The following is a 21,480-nucleotide window of genomic DNA, read 5'->3' as shown; positions in this document are numbered from 1 at the left end:
ACATACAATGCACAATGTTGATGTGTGGCGGCAATTGGAGGTGCACAAGGTAGATATAATGTATCTGAAGCTGAGGCATTGATCAAATGCCATGGGAGATAGCAGTTAATGTGGCTTGGCAGCCATGAAGGGCGTGAGCCAAAGTGGAGCGTTTGTTAAACAGGTTACAGGAGGACACTGAAACCTTTGCTGGCATTGATTTTGTAAGCAGAAAAATTGGTTGACGCTTGCATAGCCTACTATTAAAAGATTTGCATCAAGAACTGTAATTCAGGGTGTCAAATTGGCAGCCACGACATTAAAGCAGGTGTCCAATTAATATCACCCCTTAATATCATCCCTTTGCTTGTCACTAATCACATTCATGACTACAATGAATACAAAAGGGCTCAAGCTTGAGCCCTGGTGTATGCCAACGTTGATGCAGAACTCGTACGTCTTCCCATACTTGGTCCTTACTACTGTCGCTTTGACCAATCTGATCAGCTTCTTTTCTATTCTTAGGCACTAATATCCAATGTATTTTTAGTTGCAATCACGCTTTTGCAAGGTCAAGGGTCATGTGCATGTTCACTATCTTTGTATATCGTCGCTGCTATGGGAAACATTTGGAGGTGCTGATCCTCATCCCAACCCTGAATCTGAGATTCGACTTCCCGACGGACCCTCCTCTCCAGCACCCCCTGAATAGAATTTACCAGGAAGGCTGAGGAGTGTGATCCCTCTATAGTTGGAACACACACCCTCCGGTCCCCCACCACCCCGGTCTGCCAATCCAGAGGCACTATCCCCGATGCCCACGCGATGTTGTTGAGGCATGTCAACCACGACAGCCCCACAACATCCAGAGCCTTTAGGAACTCCGGGCGGATCTCATCCACCCCCGGGGCCCTGCCACCAAAGAGCTTTCCAACCACCTCAGTGACTTTGCCCCCAGAGATAGGAGAGCCTACCTCAGAGTCCCCAGATTCTGCTTTGTCAAAGGAAGACGTGTCGGTGGAATTGAGGAGGTCTTCGAAGTAGTCTCCCCACCGATTCACAACGTCCCGAGTCGAGGTCAGCAGCACCCCATCTCCACTATACACAGTGTTAATAGTGCACTGCTTTCCTCTCCTGAGATGCTGGATGGTGGACCAGAATTTCCTCGAAGCCATCCAAAAGTCATTTTCCATGGCCTCACTGAACTCCTCCCAGGTCCGAGTTTTTGCCTCAGCGACCACCGAAGCTGCATTCCACTTGGCCAGCTGGTACCTGTCAGCTGCCTCCGGAGTCCCACAGGCCAAAAAGGCCCGATAGGACTCCTTCTTCATCTTGACGACATTCCTTATGGTTCGAGGATTGCCGCCACGACAGGCACTGACCACCTTACGGCCACAGCTCCGGTCGGCCGCATTGACAATGGAGGCGCGGAACATGGTCCACTCGGACTCAGCCTCCCAATCACGTCCCTCCAGGTCTCACTGTAATTGCCCACGTGAGCGTTGAAGTCGCCAGGGAGTCCCCAGGGGGAGCGTTCTCCAGCACACCCTCCAAGGACTCCAAAAAGGGTGGGTGCTCTGAACTGCTGTTTGGTGCATAGGCACAAACAACAGTCAGGACCCACCCGAAGGCCTACCCTCTCATCTATCAGGGTGAACCCCAACGCACAGGCGCCAAGCCGGGGGGGCATTAAGTATGCTGAGCCCTGCTTTGCGCCTCTCACCATGGGCAACTCCAGAGTGGAAGAGAGTCCAACCCCTCGAGTGGATTGGTACCAGAGCCCAAGATGTGTGTGAAGGAGAGTCTGACTATATATAGTCGGAAACTCTTACACACCAGCTCGGGCTCCTTCCCCACCAAAGAGGTGACATTCCATGTCCCAAGAGCTAGCTTCTATAGCCGGGGATCGGACCGCCAAGGCCCCTCCCACCGGTGGTGAGCCCATGGGAAGGGGGACCCACGTTGCCTCTTCGGGCTGTGCCCGGCTGGGTCCCATGGATGCAGGCTTGGGCATCAGGCGCTCGCCAACGAGCCTCACCTCCGGGCCTGGCTCCAGAGGGGGGCCCCGGTGACCCGCGTCTGGGTAAGTGAAACGCAGGACCATTTATTGTATTCTTCATAAGGGGTCTTTGAGCTGTGCTTTGTCTGGCCCCTCACCTAGGACCTGTTTGCCATGGGTGATCCTGCCAGGGGCATAAAAACCCAGACAACATAGCTCCTAGGATCATTGGGATACACAAACTCCTTAACCACGGTAAGGTGCCGGCTCCCAAAAACATAAAAATGGAGAGAGAGAAAATGGACATAAGAGTTTTTCCACATTGCAGGGACGATATGATAATTGCTAATCTGGCTTCTCATAGAAGTTTTATTGAAAGCCATGTTGACACTCTTGGCCCATGGACTATGAGGCATGAATGATTGAAATGGGTATCAGGGTACCTGATGCAAAATCTGAGGAGTTTTCTGCACACTTTAAGGGCAGCTTTTATTCCATCACAACCTTATGGTTTTAAGTAATGCGGTTGAACTTTTGTGTTTAAGTGAGGAAACACTTTTAAACAATATTAGAGTGAATATCGACACGAGAAAACTCTCGGGTTTTACTGGATCTGAGCGCAGCCTTTGACCACAATATTCTTTTTAAACAGGCTGCACAATACAAGTGGCCTCATATGGAGGACCAAAACTGCCAAAATTCAAAATAAATAAATGACTAAAAGTGAAAATATCATTCGAAAATGTAATACAAAAATAAATAGAAATGGAAATAAAAACAGCTATATATATATATATATATATATATATATATATATATATATATATATATATATATATATATATAGCTTTTTCAAGTCAGTGATGATGTTCAACACATTCAAAAGAAAACGGAATAGACACAACCATGAAAAGCTCTTGATTGTGTTTTATGCTCTCTCAGTGCATGTGGAAGGAGATTAACGCAGAAAGAAACTAATATCGAGGGAAATAACTACATTATATTATATTATATATTTATATATATTATATTACATATGAGGGCAGCACGGTGGCTGACTGGTTAGCACGTCCGCCTCCCAGTGCTGAGGACGTGAGATCGAGTCCGGGCTTCGGCCTTCCTGGGTGGAGTTTGCATGTTCTCCCCGTGCTTGCGTGGGTTTTCACCGGGTACTCCGGTTTCCTCCCACATTCCAAAGACATGCATGGCAGGTTAATTGAACACTCCAAATTGTCCATAGGTGTGATTGTGAGTATGGTTGTTTGTCTCTGTGTGCCCTGTGATTGGCTGGCAACCAGTTCAGGGTGTACCCTGCCTACTGCCCGAAGCCAGCTGGTATAGGCTCCAGCACCCCCGCGACCCTTGTGAGGAAAAGCGGTCAAGAAAATGGATGGATGGATGGATATTACATATGTATATTATATATATAGTTTTTTTTAATTTCCATTTATATTTATTTAGTCATTTATTTTTCGAATATATATTTTTTTCATCGGTTTTTATTTTCAGTTGTAATCGTTTATTATTTTATGTAGAATTTTGGCAGTTTTGGTCCTCCATAGCCACTGGCTCTCAGGTACTGTTTTTATTCTAACTGGTGATGTAAATCCTGCCTCACTGGCAGAGAATTGTATGTTACCATGGGTGAAGGCTCCTTATTAGGAGGTCCCAGGCTGGTTTGTGTTGTTGCCCAAGGCTCAATTTTAGGTCAGTTACATATGTTGACACTCAGTTCTAAATGTTAATTTTTTCTGATGGCCCAAGCCCAATTGATACTCTTTTTAACTATATTTGAAAAAATAAGTCCTGGATGCCACAGAATTTGAATTTAGCTATTGGTCATTGTAATTTGGTCGTGAAACTCAAAGAGAGATATACTAGTACTTATTTTAAAACAACAACTTTCTTTTATGCCCCGCCCACTTCCCACCCCCCAAGCGAAAGTTAAATATTTGGCCATTATCTTTGACTTGGACCTAGTTATCATCCCACAGGTTATTAACATAGTTAAAACTAGATTTTAAGTACTTGAAAACCATTGCCAAAATCCGCCTGTTTCTCTCTATCTTGAGAAAACACAAAGGTGCTAATGCATGCTTTTATTTCTAGTCTCATTACTGTAACAGTATCCTATCTGGTCTTTCCTAAAAGAGCAATTGCGTTAGTAACTTGTAACAACTGCAGAATTCAGCAGCCTGTCTGTTGACAAAGACCAGAACGAGAGAGCAGAGTACACTCATTTTAGAGTGCCTGCATTGGCTCCCTGTGTGTTTCAGGATCGATTTTAAAGTTGTTTTATTCATTTACAAAACCCTTCAGTGGTTTTGGCCCCAATTTTTCACAAAAATTGACTGTTGTTGATAGTTTTGCCCACTGGAGGGAGCACTGACGACCGTTTACCAGGACTGAACTGCTGTCTGGCATACAGGGCACATGTCCGGTGGGCCGGCCTCTTTTGGGGCAGATGCAGCTGGTTTTAATTATTACTTTGCTACATTTTACCCGAAGAGACTGGCCCCACAATTTAGAGGGACCAGTCCGTTAATCCATTGCCAATATAGATATCAAACTGAAACATCGTCAATAAACATCAGTGGCAGAACAACATGTTAGGCAAGATCAGGCTGGGCCAGGCCAGTAAAAATGCCAGGGCCAATCCAGGCCTGGTTGTTACTCAGGATTAGATTAGGATTAGAAAAATTTTGCGCTCATTTTTGCTAAAAAATTTCAGATTACTCTGCAATATGGTAATAATAAATGGACAATTATTTGCACCAAAAAAAGAGGAGATGTTTTTCACTTTTTTAGCTTATTCAGCCACAAACATCGGGGTCCGGCCCACTCGAGATCTAATTTGGGTAAAAGTGGTCCCTGAATTAAAATGAGTTTGACACCCCTTGTTATATCAATTATCAGCCCTCTTGTAGCCTTAGTTTTACACTTGTAGTACTACCAGTTCTAGTCTGTTCTGACACGGCGGTGGAATAGCTTTGCGCAGGAGGTCAGCTATTCTACTTCTACCTATTGCTTTGAGTTCAGCAGGCCCACACAGTAAAATGAAACAAGGTCATCACTACTGCAGTTTACATGTTTAAAATACACGCCGCTGTTCAATTAAGGGTGGAAAAAAATTCACAAAATCTGCAATTGTAATGGAACTGGTTGACCAAAAAACTAAAAAGAAATAAAATTAACGTGAGTGTTTTATTCATAAGTGATTTGTCAGTACCTTGTAATTTATGTTCATATAAAACACCATCTTGAAGAGAACATTTTAAAAGGGAGTCATAAAAAGCTTAGTGATCAAATTGTTGTCCAACCAGTCAGACTTCATTTAAAACATTTACTCGTTAAATGAATTATTTAGCCGGGTTTATCAGAGGCAGAACTTGATTGTCAAGCTGTCACCAGCAAATGTTCACACCTATTAAGCTCAGAAAACGATTATCAGCATTCCGAACATAGTTGCGGCATGAGCAGGAATTCTCTATAAAGTGCCGACTTGAGCTGTCCGCAGTCACTCCTCGTTGACTCCAGCTTCAGTCTCCACTTGCACCTCTTCATCATGTCTCTCGCCTTAGGCCGCACAGGCACAAGCTCCCGCAGCATCTCCTCCGCCAGCAACATGAGCATCGGCGGGAGCAGACGGATGGGTGGGATGAGCCAGTCCATCTCCAGCGGTTTCTACCAGGGCCGCTCACCCAGCGTGTATGCTGGCGCGGGGGGCTACGACACCCGCATCTCCCAGGCCAGCATCAATCTCTCTTATGGCAGCGGCGGCTTTTACGGTGGGGAAACAGCCTTCGGGGGCAGCGAGAAGAGCACCATGCAGAACCTCAATGACCGCCTGGCCACCTACCTGGATAAGGTAAGAGATGGGAAAGGGGTGGGGGGGGGGGGGGGTTTTCAAGAGCAGGATTCAATTGCCATTCTTTGTTTTCGTCTGTTCGGTCTTTTCTAAAATAGTTCTTAATCGTTTTGTCAAGCTTCAAGAGAATATGAAAAGATAAGTCAAAAGTTTGGGCGCACTTCGTCATGCTACTGGATGAAAGTATGCACACACTGGCCACTACATTAGGGACATCCGTATACTGTAATCTAATGGAGTTATTCTTAGTGCTGTGGTAAATTAATGTTCCATGGAAAATTTCACTTCATTGGTATGAAAATCATTTAGAGTGTACGGTCATTGTAAAAAAATAATAAAATCTAAAATAAATAAAAATAGACCAACTTTGTTGTTAAAAATGTCTCACATGAGTTTGATTGGAGAGATGAAATTGAGCAATTTTCCATTTTTTTTCTTGATAATAACCAAAATCTCTTAAATTCTTACATCAATACCTATGGCATTTTACTGCCAAAACAGTGCTTTAAACATTCCTTGTTTTCATTTGTCTGCTAGTCACATGATACACCTAAGAAATCAATGTGGTCTAATCATTTTTTCCAGTGACGTATAGCATCAAAGTCTTGCCTTTGCAATGATAACTATGCTGACTATCAAAATAAAAAATATATTTTTTTTTAATGAATGTATGATGCATAAACATTGTTTATTAATTGCAATTATGCAATATTATCTTTGCTAAGGCACAATGTTTTACGTAGCTTTTATATGGGATTTGGTGTTAAAAAATAGAGGTGACATTAAGATGAAACTGGCCAGGGAGAAGAATGATAATTACCCCAAAAAAATAAGGTAGCAAATGTGTTTGCACCTTAGTGCATTTATAACAACACAAAATATAACATCAATAAAAATAACATCCAATAAAAATAACATCCATAATGCTCCGCTTATGCTTAGTTTATATTGACGTCGATCACAAGTTGGTACTGAAATGTTCTCAAGGAAATGATTATACCAAGCGAAGACTTAATGACTTGTTGATTGTCTGTAATTGTGGCGTGTGTGCAGGTACGCTCTCTGGAGGCTGCCAACAGGAAGTTGGAGATACAGATCAGAGAGTTCTATGAGAGGATGTCTCCCACTGCCAGGGACTTCACCGCCTACTTTGTCACCATCAATGAGCTGCGAGCTCAGGTGATTATTCCTGCTATGCACAAAAACAAGGATCAAAGACCAAGTCTAGACTCATTATCCACCATTAGACTTAATGAGGAACCGGTTGAGGTGGCTGGCTGGGTGGAACATCTTTCTCAGTCACTTATTTACCATTTGCATATTTACACAGCTTACAGTTGCGGCTGTTTGGGTGTTACCAGACAATCGGTTATCTGAAAGCATCACACTAGTAGGTAGTCATAAGAAGTGAAATAAAATAAATGAAGTGAACCAAGGTATTTGTTGCTTAAACACAGAACAAGGCCCAATATTTGCGGACATTTAATGCCCGTGAGTCGTGATCTGCATTGTGGTAAAAACTGGCAAGGAACACTTCAGAAAACCATTGTCAGTTAATACGGTTTGTCACTATATCAACAAATGCAAGTTAAAACTCTACCATGCAAAGCGAAAGCCATATAACAACAACACCCAAAAATCCCACCGGCTTTTCTGGGCACGAGCTCAAACAAGATTGACTGGCACGTAGTGGAAAAATGCCCTGCGGTCTGATGAGTCCACATTTCAATTTTTTTTTCCAATATTTTATTTTATTTATTATTAATATTATTATTTATTACTTTTATTATAATAATAATAATAAGTTATTATTAGATTTAGCCTATTATTATTATTATTTATTATTAGATATAGCCTATTATTATTATTAATAATAATGTATTGATATATTTTTATATTTAATATTATTTTATTTATTTATTTATATGTATATATATATATATATATATATATATATATATATATATATATATATATATATATATATATATATATATATATATTTCATTTTTAAATAGGATATGACTTTCAAACCAACGCTCATAGCATGTCTGCCTCACAGTTCTGAAATCGAATCTCTGCTTCCTGTGTGGAGTTAGTGTGTTCTTCAAAAATGTTTTCCCGGGACTTCTGCTTCCTCCCACATTCCGCTAAGAGTATCCTTCTTCCCTTTTAGATTGCAAGGAGGTATGCAGAGAATCAGAGCATCATTCTGCAGATTGACAACGCTCAGCTGGCAGCAGACGACTTCAAAATGAAGTAAGTTGCAAGGAAATGGTGTTAAAGAACTTGTTGCGTTTCAAGTGTCCAGCAACCGTTGTTTTCTGTAAGATATGAGCTGGAGATGAACACGCGTGCAATGGTGGAGTCTGATTTGGTCCGTCTTCGAGGGGTCCGGGACAACATGGTTGTTACCATCAGTGACCTGAAAATGCAGATCGAGAATCTGAAGGATCAGCTGGCACAACTCAAGAGGATCCATGAGGAGGTCGGCTCATTGGAACTCATGCGCTTCGAATCAGATACTTCCTTCCCTCTGTTGGTTGTGTCTCATCCTCGCAGCAGAATAAAATTCACGTAAAAAATATTTGTCTCCGTGACAGGAAATGAATGCAGCAAGGCAACAATACACCGGTAACGTGAACGTAGAAGTGGACGGCCCGTCGTCTGTGGATCTTTCCAAGATCCTCCAAGAAGTGAGGGACCAGTATGAATCTATGGCAATGAAGAACAAGCAGGACCTGGAAAAATGGTATCAAGCTAAGGTGAGACGGGAGATAAAGTGCACAAAATGATGGCAATCCTAAAGCAGGAGTGAACAAAGTGTCGCCACGTCTGGATCACTTGGTCAGCAATCTGGCCTAGCAAGAATTAACATTAGAATAAAAATATATAATATAATAAAAAAAAATTCAACATTAACTCATTCAAACCCCAAAACATCTAAATATGTTTTTTAGTACTTTGTCCTTCACTCCCCAAAATGTATTCATGTTTTTTTTTTTTTTTTTATGCTAGAGCATACAGAAGGCTTTGATGCAGCTTCTGACCTGAAGAGGTCGCTTAAAGCAAAAACAAAAAACGGCCAGCAGGTGGCATCAGAGAATAAGAGATCAATCAGGGCCATGTTGCAAAAAAGCTCTTTTTGCCAGTGTTTTCAACAGGTTTGTGAATAATGATGAAACTTTGCTAAAGTCTAATGCTAATTGCTGCAAAATGGAAACTGATACTTTTTTTTCCTGATAAAAGAAGAGACTGTAATCTTTCTTTTGGTAGGTTCCTTGTTTTTATAGTAATAGAACAGTATTCTGTGGTTCTTGCAAAATCAGTCAAAATCCAGTAGAACAGCCAGGAGCGAAGGGGGTTGCTTCAGTGAAAATGGCTGGGAGTGAATGAGATAATCAAGCTGTTTTTCCCTAAAATTGGTTAATCAAAATGTATTTATTTATTTATTTATGTATTTATTGTGCCAAGGACACAAGTTGTAGAAAAGTGCGTAGATGGGTTATGGAATGGGTTTGTTTGTGTGTTTTTTAGATGGAATCCCTCCAGTCGGAAATCAAAGGTTACAGCACAGAAGTAAAGACGTTTTCCTCCCAACTCTCTGAGCTGAAGCGGACATACCAAAGTTTGGAAATCACATACCAAGGCCTCCTTTCCGAGGTAAGCCGACTTCCCGTCAGACGCACGTGACGCCGCGTAGCTGGTCAACTCAGGCCTTCCTCCTTCCGCCGCGCAGCTCGAATGCCTCCGTCAGAACCTCGCCGATACCAAGTCACAATACAGCGCTCAGCTCAGCCAACTGCAAATAACCATCAACCGCCTGGAGGAAGAGCTGCAGCTGCTCAAAGTGAGCATCGAGCAACAGAAGACCGACTACCAGATGCTGCTGGACATCAAGATGAGACTGGAGAGGGAGATCGCCGAGTACCGCCGTCTGCTGGATGGAGAATCTTATGAGCAGAAAAAGTAAGAGACAATCCATTTTGAGTCCATGTATGACCTTACTCATGTCACGCTGTCCTCTCTCTTTAAAGGCCTTTGGTCATCAGCAAGGTGGTGCAGGAAGGTAAGCGACTGTCACTTTTGTATCCACGGAATGACGGCACGTGTTCTCGATGTTGTCGTGACCTTTTCCCTCCGTCTCTGCAGAGCACAGGCCCGTCGTGGAGAGGAGAGTGAAGACCATTGTGGAGAAAATCGTCGACGGAAGGGTGGTGTCCACCAGCGTGGACACTCAGAGCTCCGCCTCTCCCTGAAATAGAGCTGTGTTTGCTGTCATACCTTCTCCTTTTTCCTTTAAATTGGTTTACGCAGCAATTGGAAGTAAAATGATCAACAGCTTGCTCAGTATCTGGACAGAAATAAATCGAATGAGGTTCGAATCAAATCAAATGGCTAAAATACATAACACAAACGCATCACAATGTGTATCTTTGTTATGCGTGTTATGTATATGTATTTTGGTTTTAAAAAATATTGTTTTGACCATAACATGAAAATGAATATTTCAATTTATCTGAAGGGAAATATGTATTTCTAACATCAAAACAACAATACAAAATTAAAAGTGTCTTGCTGCAAATTTATGGTGTGTGTCTTTTACTTATATACCAACAAGTCTTATTTATCTATATATTTAACGATGTAAAGTTCAAAAGCCATCATATGTGATGTATGGATAACTATTTTTTAATAATTTTTTCTTTTTTTAAATCGCGATTAAAATTTTTAATTGTAATTAATTGCAGGACTTCAATAGTTAACTCACGATTAATATTTTTTTTTATATCTGTTCTAAATGTACAATATTTTTTTTCTAGGTTTTCATACTCTTAACAAAAGTGGAAAAAAATGTTAAACTTATAGAAATAGTTCAAATTCATTTTTGACGTCTATAGCCGTCAATGGCAGTGAATGAGTTAATGTGAAGACACCGATAATGCTATAAGGTACATGCAGGTTTTGGAGACATGTCGCAAACCTTTTTCAGGGAAATCCCCGCTTACAATGCCGAGCCATGGTGAAAATGTGCGAGAACTACTGTAGACTGGTCTGCCAGCAGTCCAGTCCTGTCTCCAATTAAAAACGTGTGGTGGATTATGAAGCGAAAGATACGTCAATGGAGAAAACTGGACTGTTGAGAAACTGAACTTGCATATCAACCAAGAATGGGAACGAATTCCATCTACAAAGCTTCAACAATTAATGCCTTCAGTCCCCCAAATGCTAAAATGAAAAGTGATGGAACACAGTGATAAACATGACCCTTTGCTAGCTTTTTTTTTTTTAGAAAGAAAGAAAATTTAAATCATTTCCAAACCACTGTTTTCTTATTTACAAATACACAACCTCCCTACTTGTACGATATAGGCCTACAATAATGCAAAATGGAGGCCGTTTGATTGCCAGTGAGCTGTGTTAACTACATATAAATAAAAAAGTAAGTAAATATGGTGCAATCTTGTACCTGTAAAAAAATTTTTTTTTAGTTGTATATAAAAAAACAACTAAATTTGTATCTGTAAAAGTCGTGATTTGTACCTGTAAAAAAAAAAAAAAAAAAAATTGTACCTGTAAAAAAAAATCTGGACCTATAAAAGTCGTGATTTGTACCTGTACAAAAAAAAATTAGCTGTAGAAAAAAGTGTAAATTTGTATCTGTAAAAGTCGGGATTTGTACCTGTAGAAATGACAACTTGTAGTCAAAGAAGTCGCCACTAGGAGTCACAAGTGTTTTTTTTGCTGCTGTCCAGTCACGTGACTCTTGCACCAAATCTCTCGCGACAGATAGTGCAAAACTGATTCGTACTTGTAGAGCTCCGTGGTTTGTACAGTACTCGTAGAAGAAGAGGGCGGGCTCTGGAGGATTTGGGCGGGCTAAAGCTCAACCTCATTGGTTGAGCGAATGACAGTGGGTTGAACTCAAATGACGCAACGTTTTTATCATTAATATGCATTCATAAATCCGAAATACCAGTAAGTTTACGTTCAATTTTGGAAGAAGAGGACGTCCCAGGCATGAACATTTCAACATGGTTCAATATACAAACACCGCGTGGAACAGCTTAAACGTTGGTTGACATACAGAGCACTCAAAGTGGGCAGAAAGAAAGAAGTTTTAGTATGAAGGTAAAATTTATTGTACGATCATAGCTCGTAATCCGTTGCTAGCTAGCTCATCTCATGTTGTTAATTGTCATGAAAACTGAACACATTGAAGTCACGATTTTTATTTCAAGATTTGAAGCCTACCAGTGTAAACATACAATCAATAGCTTGTACCTGTAAAAAATAATAATCTAAAAATACCTCATAAACTGCTGCTTAGTGCTGAGATGTGAAAATTACTATAGATAAATATTACAATTTCTTGATAAATGTCAGTATTTTTGCAACGTATGCTTTGCAAACAGTTAAAAAAAAGGCTCTTACACTCTTAAACATACACATTTGCCTTCAACACTGAATGAAGCCAAATTAAAAAATGCAAATGGAAATGTTTATGAACAGTCTCTGTCTATCAGTATTAAAACTATTTCTGATATTAAGATGTGACAAAATCTTCATTTTTTTCAGGCTAACAAGATAAAGATAAACGTTTAACCGATTACGTACAATGTCAGTGGCTGTGTTTTGATAATGACCCAGTTAGGAAGCTATGATTATTTTTTATTGTATGAATATGCTGACCCAACCATTCTGTTTGCACAAATGCCAGCATGCAGTCAATCAAAGCTACTTCTTGATCCATCTCTAGATGGTGGCACATGGTGTGACATCAAACCTGCTTCAAAGCGGCTGTGAAGTCCAACAAATGAGAATCCTTGATACACTGGTTACTCTTCTGAAAGAATTTCACTGCAATCACCTTTGGGAAAGTGAAGAAATTATGCTTTCTAGATATCGTCCAATTTTGAGTTTGAAATGTTAAAGGAGTACAATTTAATTCATATTGAGAGTTATTTGAAATAGTCAAATCAAACAACATGTATCATTCAATAAACAAGATTGTGCATCATTTGAAATGTTTTATATGATGTCCAGAAGAGCCGTTTCTGCATCCATTGCTGTGGTTGTGTCAACCTTGATTTGAAGATCAGGGGGGTATTCCATCAACGCAGCTAAAGAAAGCGAGGCTCATGCAAAAAAGCGAGGCTGGAAGTGAACACCATCTCCAGGTCGATCCACTAACCCTTTCCAGCCGCGTCTAATCGAGGCTAACGTAAGCCAGGCTTGCATAACCTGGCTTTGTACACGCTCCCAAGACAAGAAGCCCCGATGAGTCGATAGGCGAAATTGCGATCAATTACGTCAAAAGACAGCAAAACGAGAGCAGTGTTCTTCTCACAAACAGAACAAAGGTTATTGATGGAGCTGTATGAGGAATTCAAAACTCACCAATAAAGGCAATACTGCTGCTATCAATAAGACGAGGGAAATAATCATTGGCAAAATAAAAAATAGCCGACAGACTAAATGTATAAGTTATAATTGTTTCATGTTAGATGTATATTTCACATTAATAGTGTTATTAATTATTGATTTAATGTAAAGCACTTCGAATTGACCTACATATTCATTCTTCACTGTTACATCTCAACAGTAGCCAAAAGCGATCATGGCAACAAGTAGCCAATAACAATATATATAAAAAATAAGACTAAATAGGTGTTGCGCTGTAAATATATGTTGCCCACCATTGTAGCCACCAGAAAAAAGACTGAGGCTACTGCCACAGGTGGGGGACCCCCACCTGCTACATTCACATTAGCAGAAGTCTTTTCCTTAATCCGGTTTGATGGAATACCCCCAGGTGTCATCTCCAGTCTCTTGCCTGCTTGCTGATGGAGTGGGTCATCCTTTTCACTGATGCTTCAGCAGTGTCAACAGCAGTTGTCTCCACCTTTTGAGCAAGCTCACATCTTAGTGATACACATAGACTAACATTTCAAAAGCAGAATAGCCAATATTTAATTCAAATAAGAGTAATGTTACATTGGAAAATTAAACTCAAGTAGAAATTAAAAGTGCAGAAAAAATACTTGCACAAATATTTGAGTACTGTGAGTGATGAGTAAGCTAGGAATGTAAGAGCCTTTTTAAACTGTGTTTGCAAAGCATACATTGCAAAAATACTGACATTTATCAAGAAATTGTAATATTTAAAATAAAATGATTAAATAAAGGGTTGACGTTAAAATTCCTGTAGCGGCTTAAAGATTCACTCGCAGTAAAAACGTTTTGTTTTCATTTTATTATGATAGTAAGAGTACAGATACTTGGATATAATGTTACTCTAGTACAAGAAAAAATAAAGATAATCTTATTATTTCAAAAGTTACTCAAATACAAGTAGCTGAATACTGTCCGCTTTTGGTTATAGGTTTAGGTTATCTTGTAAAACATTCAATAGGGTTCTGTAGTTCTATAGTACTTTTCACATCTAAGCAGCATGAGATATTTTTAGATGATTATTTTTTTTGAAAGGTACAAGTTACTTTTGCACCATATTTACCTCCATAGGGAAGCGAACCCACGCTAACCTGCATCGTAGGCAAGTGACGGTCACTCTACTGTAGTTTGTAGAAGAGATGCATGTGACTGAGAAAGAATGTACAAAAGTACTATCATCAAGTCAATATGATACATCAGATGTAGTATATCTGTAGGGATCTTTTTTTCCCTCTTTTTTTTTTTTTTAACTGTTCCGAGTGATTTCAGGTGACCAAATTCAGTGCTATTATGTGTACTCTTACAGTGAAAACCAACAAGGTGGTCACTGAACAGAATACTGTACTAATATTACTGACAGTACCGAAAAAAAGAAAAGAAAGAAAAACAGCACGATCCCTAAAAGTTGTTATGTACCTTAAGTTAAATTAGTGTGTTGTTTAGTGAGTCCCCTGTTTGTTTTGAAAATGTAACAAACTTGAAATAGTTAAACCACAAGAATATCATGTACATGATGCATTGTTTGTTTGTTTGTTTATTTATTTGTTGAGCATTTTCTTCTTGCCTAAATTAAATGGTTGCATAATCACCCCTACATATAGTGATATTTTTTTATCATGTCTTGTTTCGTTCCGCCCTCTGCTGGTCATTTGTTTCCTGCCTTTTTTTCTGTCACGATGGGGTGGAGGACCCAAATGCAGGGAGGGCAGAAGAACCACGGCAGGGATGCATGTAATACTGAACACAAAAACTCTAAATGAACAAAACCAACAAAGTTTTGAAAATACCAAAAATCAAAGTAACAACACACAAGCGCGTTGACAGCGACAATGATCCAACCAAGACCGAACGGAACCCGGAAACCAAATACAAGCCAACCGACGAGACAACGAAAGACACCTGGACAAGACACAAGTGGCTGGGGGGAGACGACTGGACGACGAGCACAAATGCAAACAAAACCCAGCAAACAAGACAGGACATAAAGCTAAAACAACAAACCCAAGCATGATACACACAAATCACAACATTTTTTTCTAATACTGTGAAAATAAATTTGCTAATATGAAATAACAATGAAAATCTCCTTTTGAGTTCATACCAAGGCTAAATATAATACAGTGATTCTTTAAAAATATTTAGGTATTTGTGCAGTACAGTGGTGGCCGACTGCACAGTGGCACATCCACCTGAGAGGTTGCGGGTTCAAATCTGGGCTCCGGCCTTCTTGTGTGTAGTTTGCATGTTTTCCACATTCCTGGGTTTTCACACAGTAGGCTATTCAAATTAGGACATCTCTGACAATTGACCATGAAAAGACAAGCAATTTTATGAATGTAGTTTTGCTAGCTTTTGTAGGTGGTGAGGGGGGAATCCTACAATATTTCAATAACATCTGAGTCTAAATGATTATAATTTAGAAAATTGTTCTTACGTGCACTGAGAAATGGATGAAGAACTTACTTTGTGCTATACAATTCTACTGTACTATTATTTTACAATAAACCCTCTTGGCCACCAGGTGGCATTTTTTTGTCTTTCCAAGAGTAAGGCCTGATCTTCTAGCTGCACCCAGTCAAGATGGGTAACTTTGGAAAAATATACAGTACAGTGAACCATAAATTAAAAAAAAGACATATTTTGAATAATGTTGAATATGTGACAAAACAACATATTTAAACCGATCTAGACTTTACAACTGATTTCACAAATAATGTGCACCACCTGTATTATTTTAAGACTCCTGGGAATAGTGTGTTGTGAAAGAAAGAAAAAACTCAACACAATATGTCCTTTTAAATTGGTTTTCCCACATCCTATTCAAACTCAAGAAATTCAAATTCTAGACCTAATGTTTTTGGGACACCCTTCACTCAAATGTGGCTAAGATTCGAATCATCCTTGGCATTAATAAAAAGTTCAAACTGCATATTTGTAGGTGACGAAAACTGAAAAGTTATCCATGCATGCATGAGCAATACTCTGCAAGCAAAAATTCCACCAAAGAAGTGTGCATGCCAGCCGTTAATGCTATCATAAACGTGGAAAGTCGTATTTGATATATCCAACTTAAAGTCCATAATGCTCTTATAGCATTTTTTCCCCCTCCCCGCTACTAGTGGAAGTTTTTGCTAGCTAGTATACAAGAAAACCATACTAGTAAATCTATGTGCTGCAGTAAAAAAGGGGTTGGCTGCACTAGTAGAATGCCTTATGTCACCCTCCCAACAAAAAATACTGCCTTCCATTCAATTTAAGTACATTAGGATACTGGTAGGACAAACATGTTATGTCATGTTAATAATAATAAGAAGAAGAATGAATGAGGCAAAACTGCACACTAGTTGACAACTGCATGCCACTAGTGAGATTATAAAATTCTACTAGTTAACATCTAATAGAACTCATAGGGCCCGGTGGTCAATTAGTGCACAGTTCTGCCTCACTATGTACTGTAGGTGTCCTATTAATAAGGAAAAATGATCCTAGTACAGTAGAATGCCCCCCCCCCCCCGTGCTCTAGTCATTCTACTAGTGCACTGAATTATCATATTAGTGAGAACAAAAAGTCCACTATTACATGGACCTTCAGCTGGATGTGAAGGAAATTGAATAAGTGCGTATTTTCTTCAACCTGCCTTAACAAGACAAGGGCGCTCTTCTCACCCAAGACACCCGCAGGTGCTTCGTGCAAGGAATGCACGACTCCAATGTCTTCTGCACAAGAAAAAACATGTGCACTCAAACCAATGCCAACATTCCCATTTACTCTCATTGTAATAGAATGTGTGTGTATATGTTTCAATAACATGCTCATATTGAAGTCAAACATTATAAAATGCATGTTTTTTTACTTGCTTATAGTCAATGTGCAAAAAAACAGAGTTGGTTTTAAAAATGTATTATCAGCAACTTCTTTAGTTCTATTTTGATTGTGAAGCTAATAGCATGTAATTTTTGGAATCACAGGTGTAGAATAGAATACAAGAAGCTTATATCAGTGATATAATAATGTTTAATAAAGAGCAATACAAGTGTACATCTATCACTAAATAGCAGCTGCAATAACCACCAGCAATATTGCTGCCCATGTACAGTATCTACATACAGTAAGTGACTATTCTGTTTTTATTCGAATAAACGTTGCAAGTAGCTTTGTGCACATCTTTTGCAATCTTTGCTGGAAATTTCCAGACCTGCGAGAGCATGCAGCGCTGCGCAAATCATTGCGAGTAGTTTAAGGGTGGAACCAACACCCGCAGGCGATGTTGCCATACCACACAAACCTGTCTGAACCCGAATTCAAGTGCAGTTTTTAAAAAAGCCCACAAAGAAAGCAGCTTCTGTTGCAGGCCTAACCTGCTGATTTCGCCTAAAACAGACCGAAGATGAAATATTGTTTTATTGCAGTTGATTTCATTAAATAAAAAAAAGACAGTGTTAATGTTCATAAAACCTGTTGCACTGGAGGGAGCATGGACAGAACAAATCCTCACTATGGTCTGTTTTATTGGCGGAACGCAAAATACATTGTGCACTTTCATGGCTCCTGTTCCATTTAGTCTCCAAACTGAGAGTTCCACACCCAGCTAAAAGCACCTCAGGCTCTCTCTCACTTGCAGGTCAGAGCACGAACCACATTTCTGACATGCTCCAACTGCTTTCCCCTGAAGCTGCGATCTTCGTATTTGTCTACTGAGCACTTTGTATTGCAAAGTGAATTTGAAGCCTTTTCATGTTAGACAAACAAGTGAAGACAGTAAATGTGCTCACATCCCTGTTTAGATACAGTATAAAAAAAAGTCAGACCAGGACAAAACCATTTTAAAGACCCTGTAAAGTGAATTCAGAGTTTTGCTTCCAAATACATTCAACTTGCTTGAGGATGATTGCTGAAAATGTGTGCAAACACTCATAACAATGTAGTATTCGATTGTGGGGGTATAGCATGAAACTTGTATTAAGTTAATATACTGATAAATGTAAATCAAGATTCAACTTCTTCCAAAAGTTGCTGAAAAAGTCATCTGTGCTGCATCAGTGCACTAAGATAAATGTTCCCTTTCAACTTTTCCATTTTAGGGGAAATTCTGTGACTTTAATTTGTTAAACACACGGAAACCATTAATTAATTAATTAATTAATCATTCATTCATTCATTCATTCATTTCACATACCAATAAATAACGCAATTATCATTGTTTGTTTGTTTGTTTTTTAAAGGGACAATGTGTAGAATTTAGTGCCACCCAGTGGTGAATTAATAGATTGCAATGATTTTGAAGCACACGCACTACGGTGCCTCAGAGAGTTCACACTTCGCAAGCCTATCACCAATTACTAACGATTATTATTTGGACTGAGCGAGTGAGCGAGTAGCCCGGCAAGCAGGAGCAGCGGGAGCGGCGAGCAAGGGTGGCTAGCAAGTACTCACTGGAGCGGCTAACAAGAGCAACTAGCGGGCCCGAATCACTGGATTCAACGATGACCACCTGCAGGCTTCTGTGGAAGGTAAGTGGTAGTTGATCCACTGAGTCTTACACGAGCCGCAACTACCACCAGAGGCTAACTATGTTCGCTAAGTTCTTCTCTTACGGGTAGTGCTGGAAAAATGAAGCTTCATGAAGCACTTGCAATATTTTTTTAGTCCTCAAGATGGTGCTCTTTGTTTACAAGATAATAACTATTGCAATGGAATTTATTAAATTTCCACTGCATCTTTAAAGTGCTTCATGAAACTTCATTTGTCCATCACTACCTACGGGTATACATAGCAGAAACATGGTGGTGAAACAAGACAGCCTTTTGTAAGGCGTGGCGTGGCTGTATAATATAACTTGTGATTTTCAGACCTGCAATTATACAAAAATATGTACGTTGATGTGATAGAACATTTTTTTTGCACATTATTGAAATTAGTAGTGGGTTTTTAAAATGAATGATTAGTTCACCACTAGATGGCACTAAATAATTCATACTAATCTTTAACTAACTAAATACACCAGGGGCCGCTGGAAATGGATGGTGGGCCACAAATGGCCCACGAGCTGTAGTTTGGACACCCCTGACCTAATGAGGTTCATTGTTTACAGCCATGCCTTTCTTTCACTTGTGCAGTGCACACACAGTGAATCGACTCAATTAGAGATGTCCGCAATGAATTGGAAAAGGTGTTGAAGGAAATCTTCAAAACCTCAAACCAAATTGCTGGTTTGCTGCACTCTGAGATTCCAGCCACACCTTGCTCTAATGCCTCGCATACCAACGTCGCTGTTCACTTTGCTGCGTTCAAGCAAGAACGTGTGCAACTCATTGTGACTTTTGGCTTCCACAAAGTGTCTTCATATGCTTCATTTGCTCAACGGCACCATGGAAATGTCCTGACTGAGATGTGCGGAGCATAGTGAGGTCACATCACTCAGCTCAATGAGCAGGCGAAAGACGTCAGGCGCTTTCAGATGCTTCACTTTACCATCAGACAACCGGGTACATTTTTCAAACCCTGTGAAAACGAAATACAAATAAACACAACCTCAGTTTTTCTTTCATCTATTTTCTCCTTGATTGCCAGACAGTACTGTATGTGGCACGGCATTGTAAAAGCTTTGTTAATTATGTTTTATGACATGGAGGTGATTGCCCAAGAATACATGCTAATTATATCTTAGCATGGTTTGATTTGGCAGATTGCAAATGATCTGATTCTGTGATTAACAGATCATGTGACCGTGACCCCCTCTCCCTAAAGATTAACCAATATTTTTGGAAGGCAAACTGGTGCTGCGCCACCTAAAAAAAAGAAGAAAGTTATCTTTTCTAGCTATGTTGTCTGTACTAATTTGCAAAATCATGCAGTAATTCGTCATTGCAATGTTACTATATGCCTCTTAATATTCATGTACCATTACCTAATATTTTTCTTTAAATCCAAATGAATCTTCACATCTATAATTAGTAGATGAAAAAACAAAACAGATACTGTGCCTATTTGAGTTTATTGCGCATATGCAAAACTCAATATGGACACCATCACCAAACAGTAAGCACTACTACAATACTACAGTAAGGTTGTTAATTTGTTGCATATACAATAATGATGGCAGTTTTCCTCATGTTTCCCAACTTTTCATGCAAAATTGTACTTCATTCTCATGTGAAAACCTCAGGTACCAACTTGTTTTAATTGACATCTCATGTTCCAGAAACCAACTCGACCAGCACAGCAACATGTTCAGATTAGTTTATTACCCCTTTGCCCCGCCCACCCGTCACAGTAACGGTGTCATATTTCGCCTCTTATGCAAGCACAGTGCAGTGCAGAACTACACTTAACAGCGGTAAACATAGCAGTCATGTCATATTGTATGATTCTAAAATGCTAATTAATTACAGATATGGATAAACCTTCAGATCAGTATTTCAGTATTTGTACTTTGAATTCAGAAGGAGCAAAATAAAATGAGGCTCCTTTTATGACATGCCTTGCACAAAGTGTCGTCTTATCTGAGGTTTTGCTAATTACGCCTCAATGTAGTATTCAGCTGCATTTAACTTCTATGAAAAGCTTTCATTAAACTAACATTTAGACATCTGAGTTCAGCAAAGCCTCCGTGGTGAAAGAGGTTGTGTTAATATTCGTGCAAACTAAGAGTTGACCTTGAGTGAAACTGATCTTTATGTTGATGAATTTGCAATACTCGTTTCTTATACAAGAGGATTTGGCCATTAGCCCACAAGGTATGGCTGTCTTGTTGAAACATGGCAGTAATTCCTTGAAGATAAATCATTTGTCAGAGAACTGACTTGACTCTTCAAACTGGTTGGATCTGACTAAGCTGCCTCAAGGCTGGGTGCGGCCCTTTCACTATTCCTACTTCAAACAGTTGTTGGAAAGGAAAAGTGACTTTCATTCACGGTGAACTGGAGTTAAAGAGAATAAAGTGGGAAAGCAACAAGAAGCTTACGTTTTGTATGTGGTCGAAATAGATTTTTTATTTTTTTTTAATGGATTTTGATTTCCACATGTCCCACTTTCTCCTTCAGATACTACCGGGTAAATTAAACCGAGGGATAAGGTGTGAAAGGTGGGGCCGGTAATCTCAGGTAATGCTCCTCCCATCTACACGCCTCCACTTGCACCAGAATCCGGTTTGAGTTGCATAAAAGGGGGAGCCAGGAG

The 21,480-nt window shown here is 39.7% G+C and overlaps 1 protein-coding gene and 1 long non-coding RNA gene across 2 annotated transcripts; both read left to right on the top strand.

The window, feature by feature from the left end:
* The first annotated feature begins 5,486 nt into the window (after nt 1-5,486).
* LOC144055180 (keratin, type I cytoskeletal 17-like) lies at nt 5,487-10,431 on the top strand. The gene is made up of 9 exons (XM_077570955.1): nt 5,487-5,846; nt 6,900-7,025; nt 8,023-8,105; nt 8,178-8,334; nt 8,450-8,611; nt 9,384-9,509; nt 9,586-9,815; nt 9,884-9,915; nt 9,999-10,431. Exons 1-9 carry the CDS (start codon nt 5,544-5,546, stop codon nt 10,103-10,105), a joined length of 1,326 nt encoding a protein of 441 aa, XP_077427081.1. The 5' UTR covers nt 5,487-5,543; the 3' UTR covers nt 10,106-10,431.
* Nucleotides 10,432-11,750: 1,319 nt separating this feature from the next.
* LOC144055181 (uncharacterized) lies at nt 11,751-12,867 on the top strand. The gene is made up of 2 exons (XR_013294783.1): nt 11,751-11,978; nt 12,607-12,867. It is a non-coding gene; the product is annotated as an uncharacterized LOC144055181 (long non-coding RNA).
* Nucleotides 12,868-21,480: the final 8,613 nt, after the last annotated feature.

The sequence above is a fragment of the Vanacampus margaritifer genome, chromosome 7, assembly GCF_051991255.1.
Source record: "Vanacampus margaritifer isolate UIUO_Vmar chromosome 7, RoL_Vmar_1.0, whole genome shotgun sequence".
Classification (NCBI taxonomy): Eukaryota; Metazoa; Chordata; class Actinopteri; order Syngnathiformes; family Syngnathidae; genus Vanacampus; species Vanacampus margaritifer.
The sequence above is the reverse complement of the archived record's forward strand: the minus strand, read 5'-3'. Positions and strand labels throughout refer to the sequence as shown.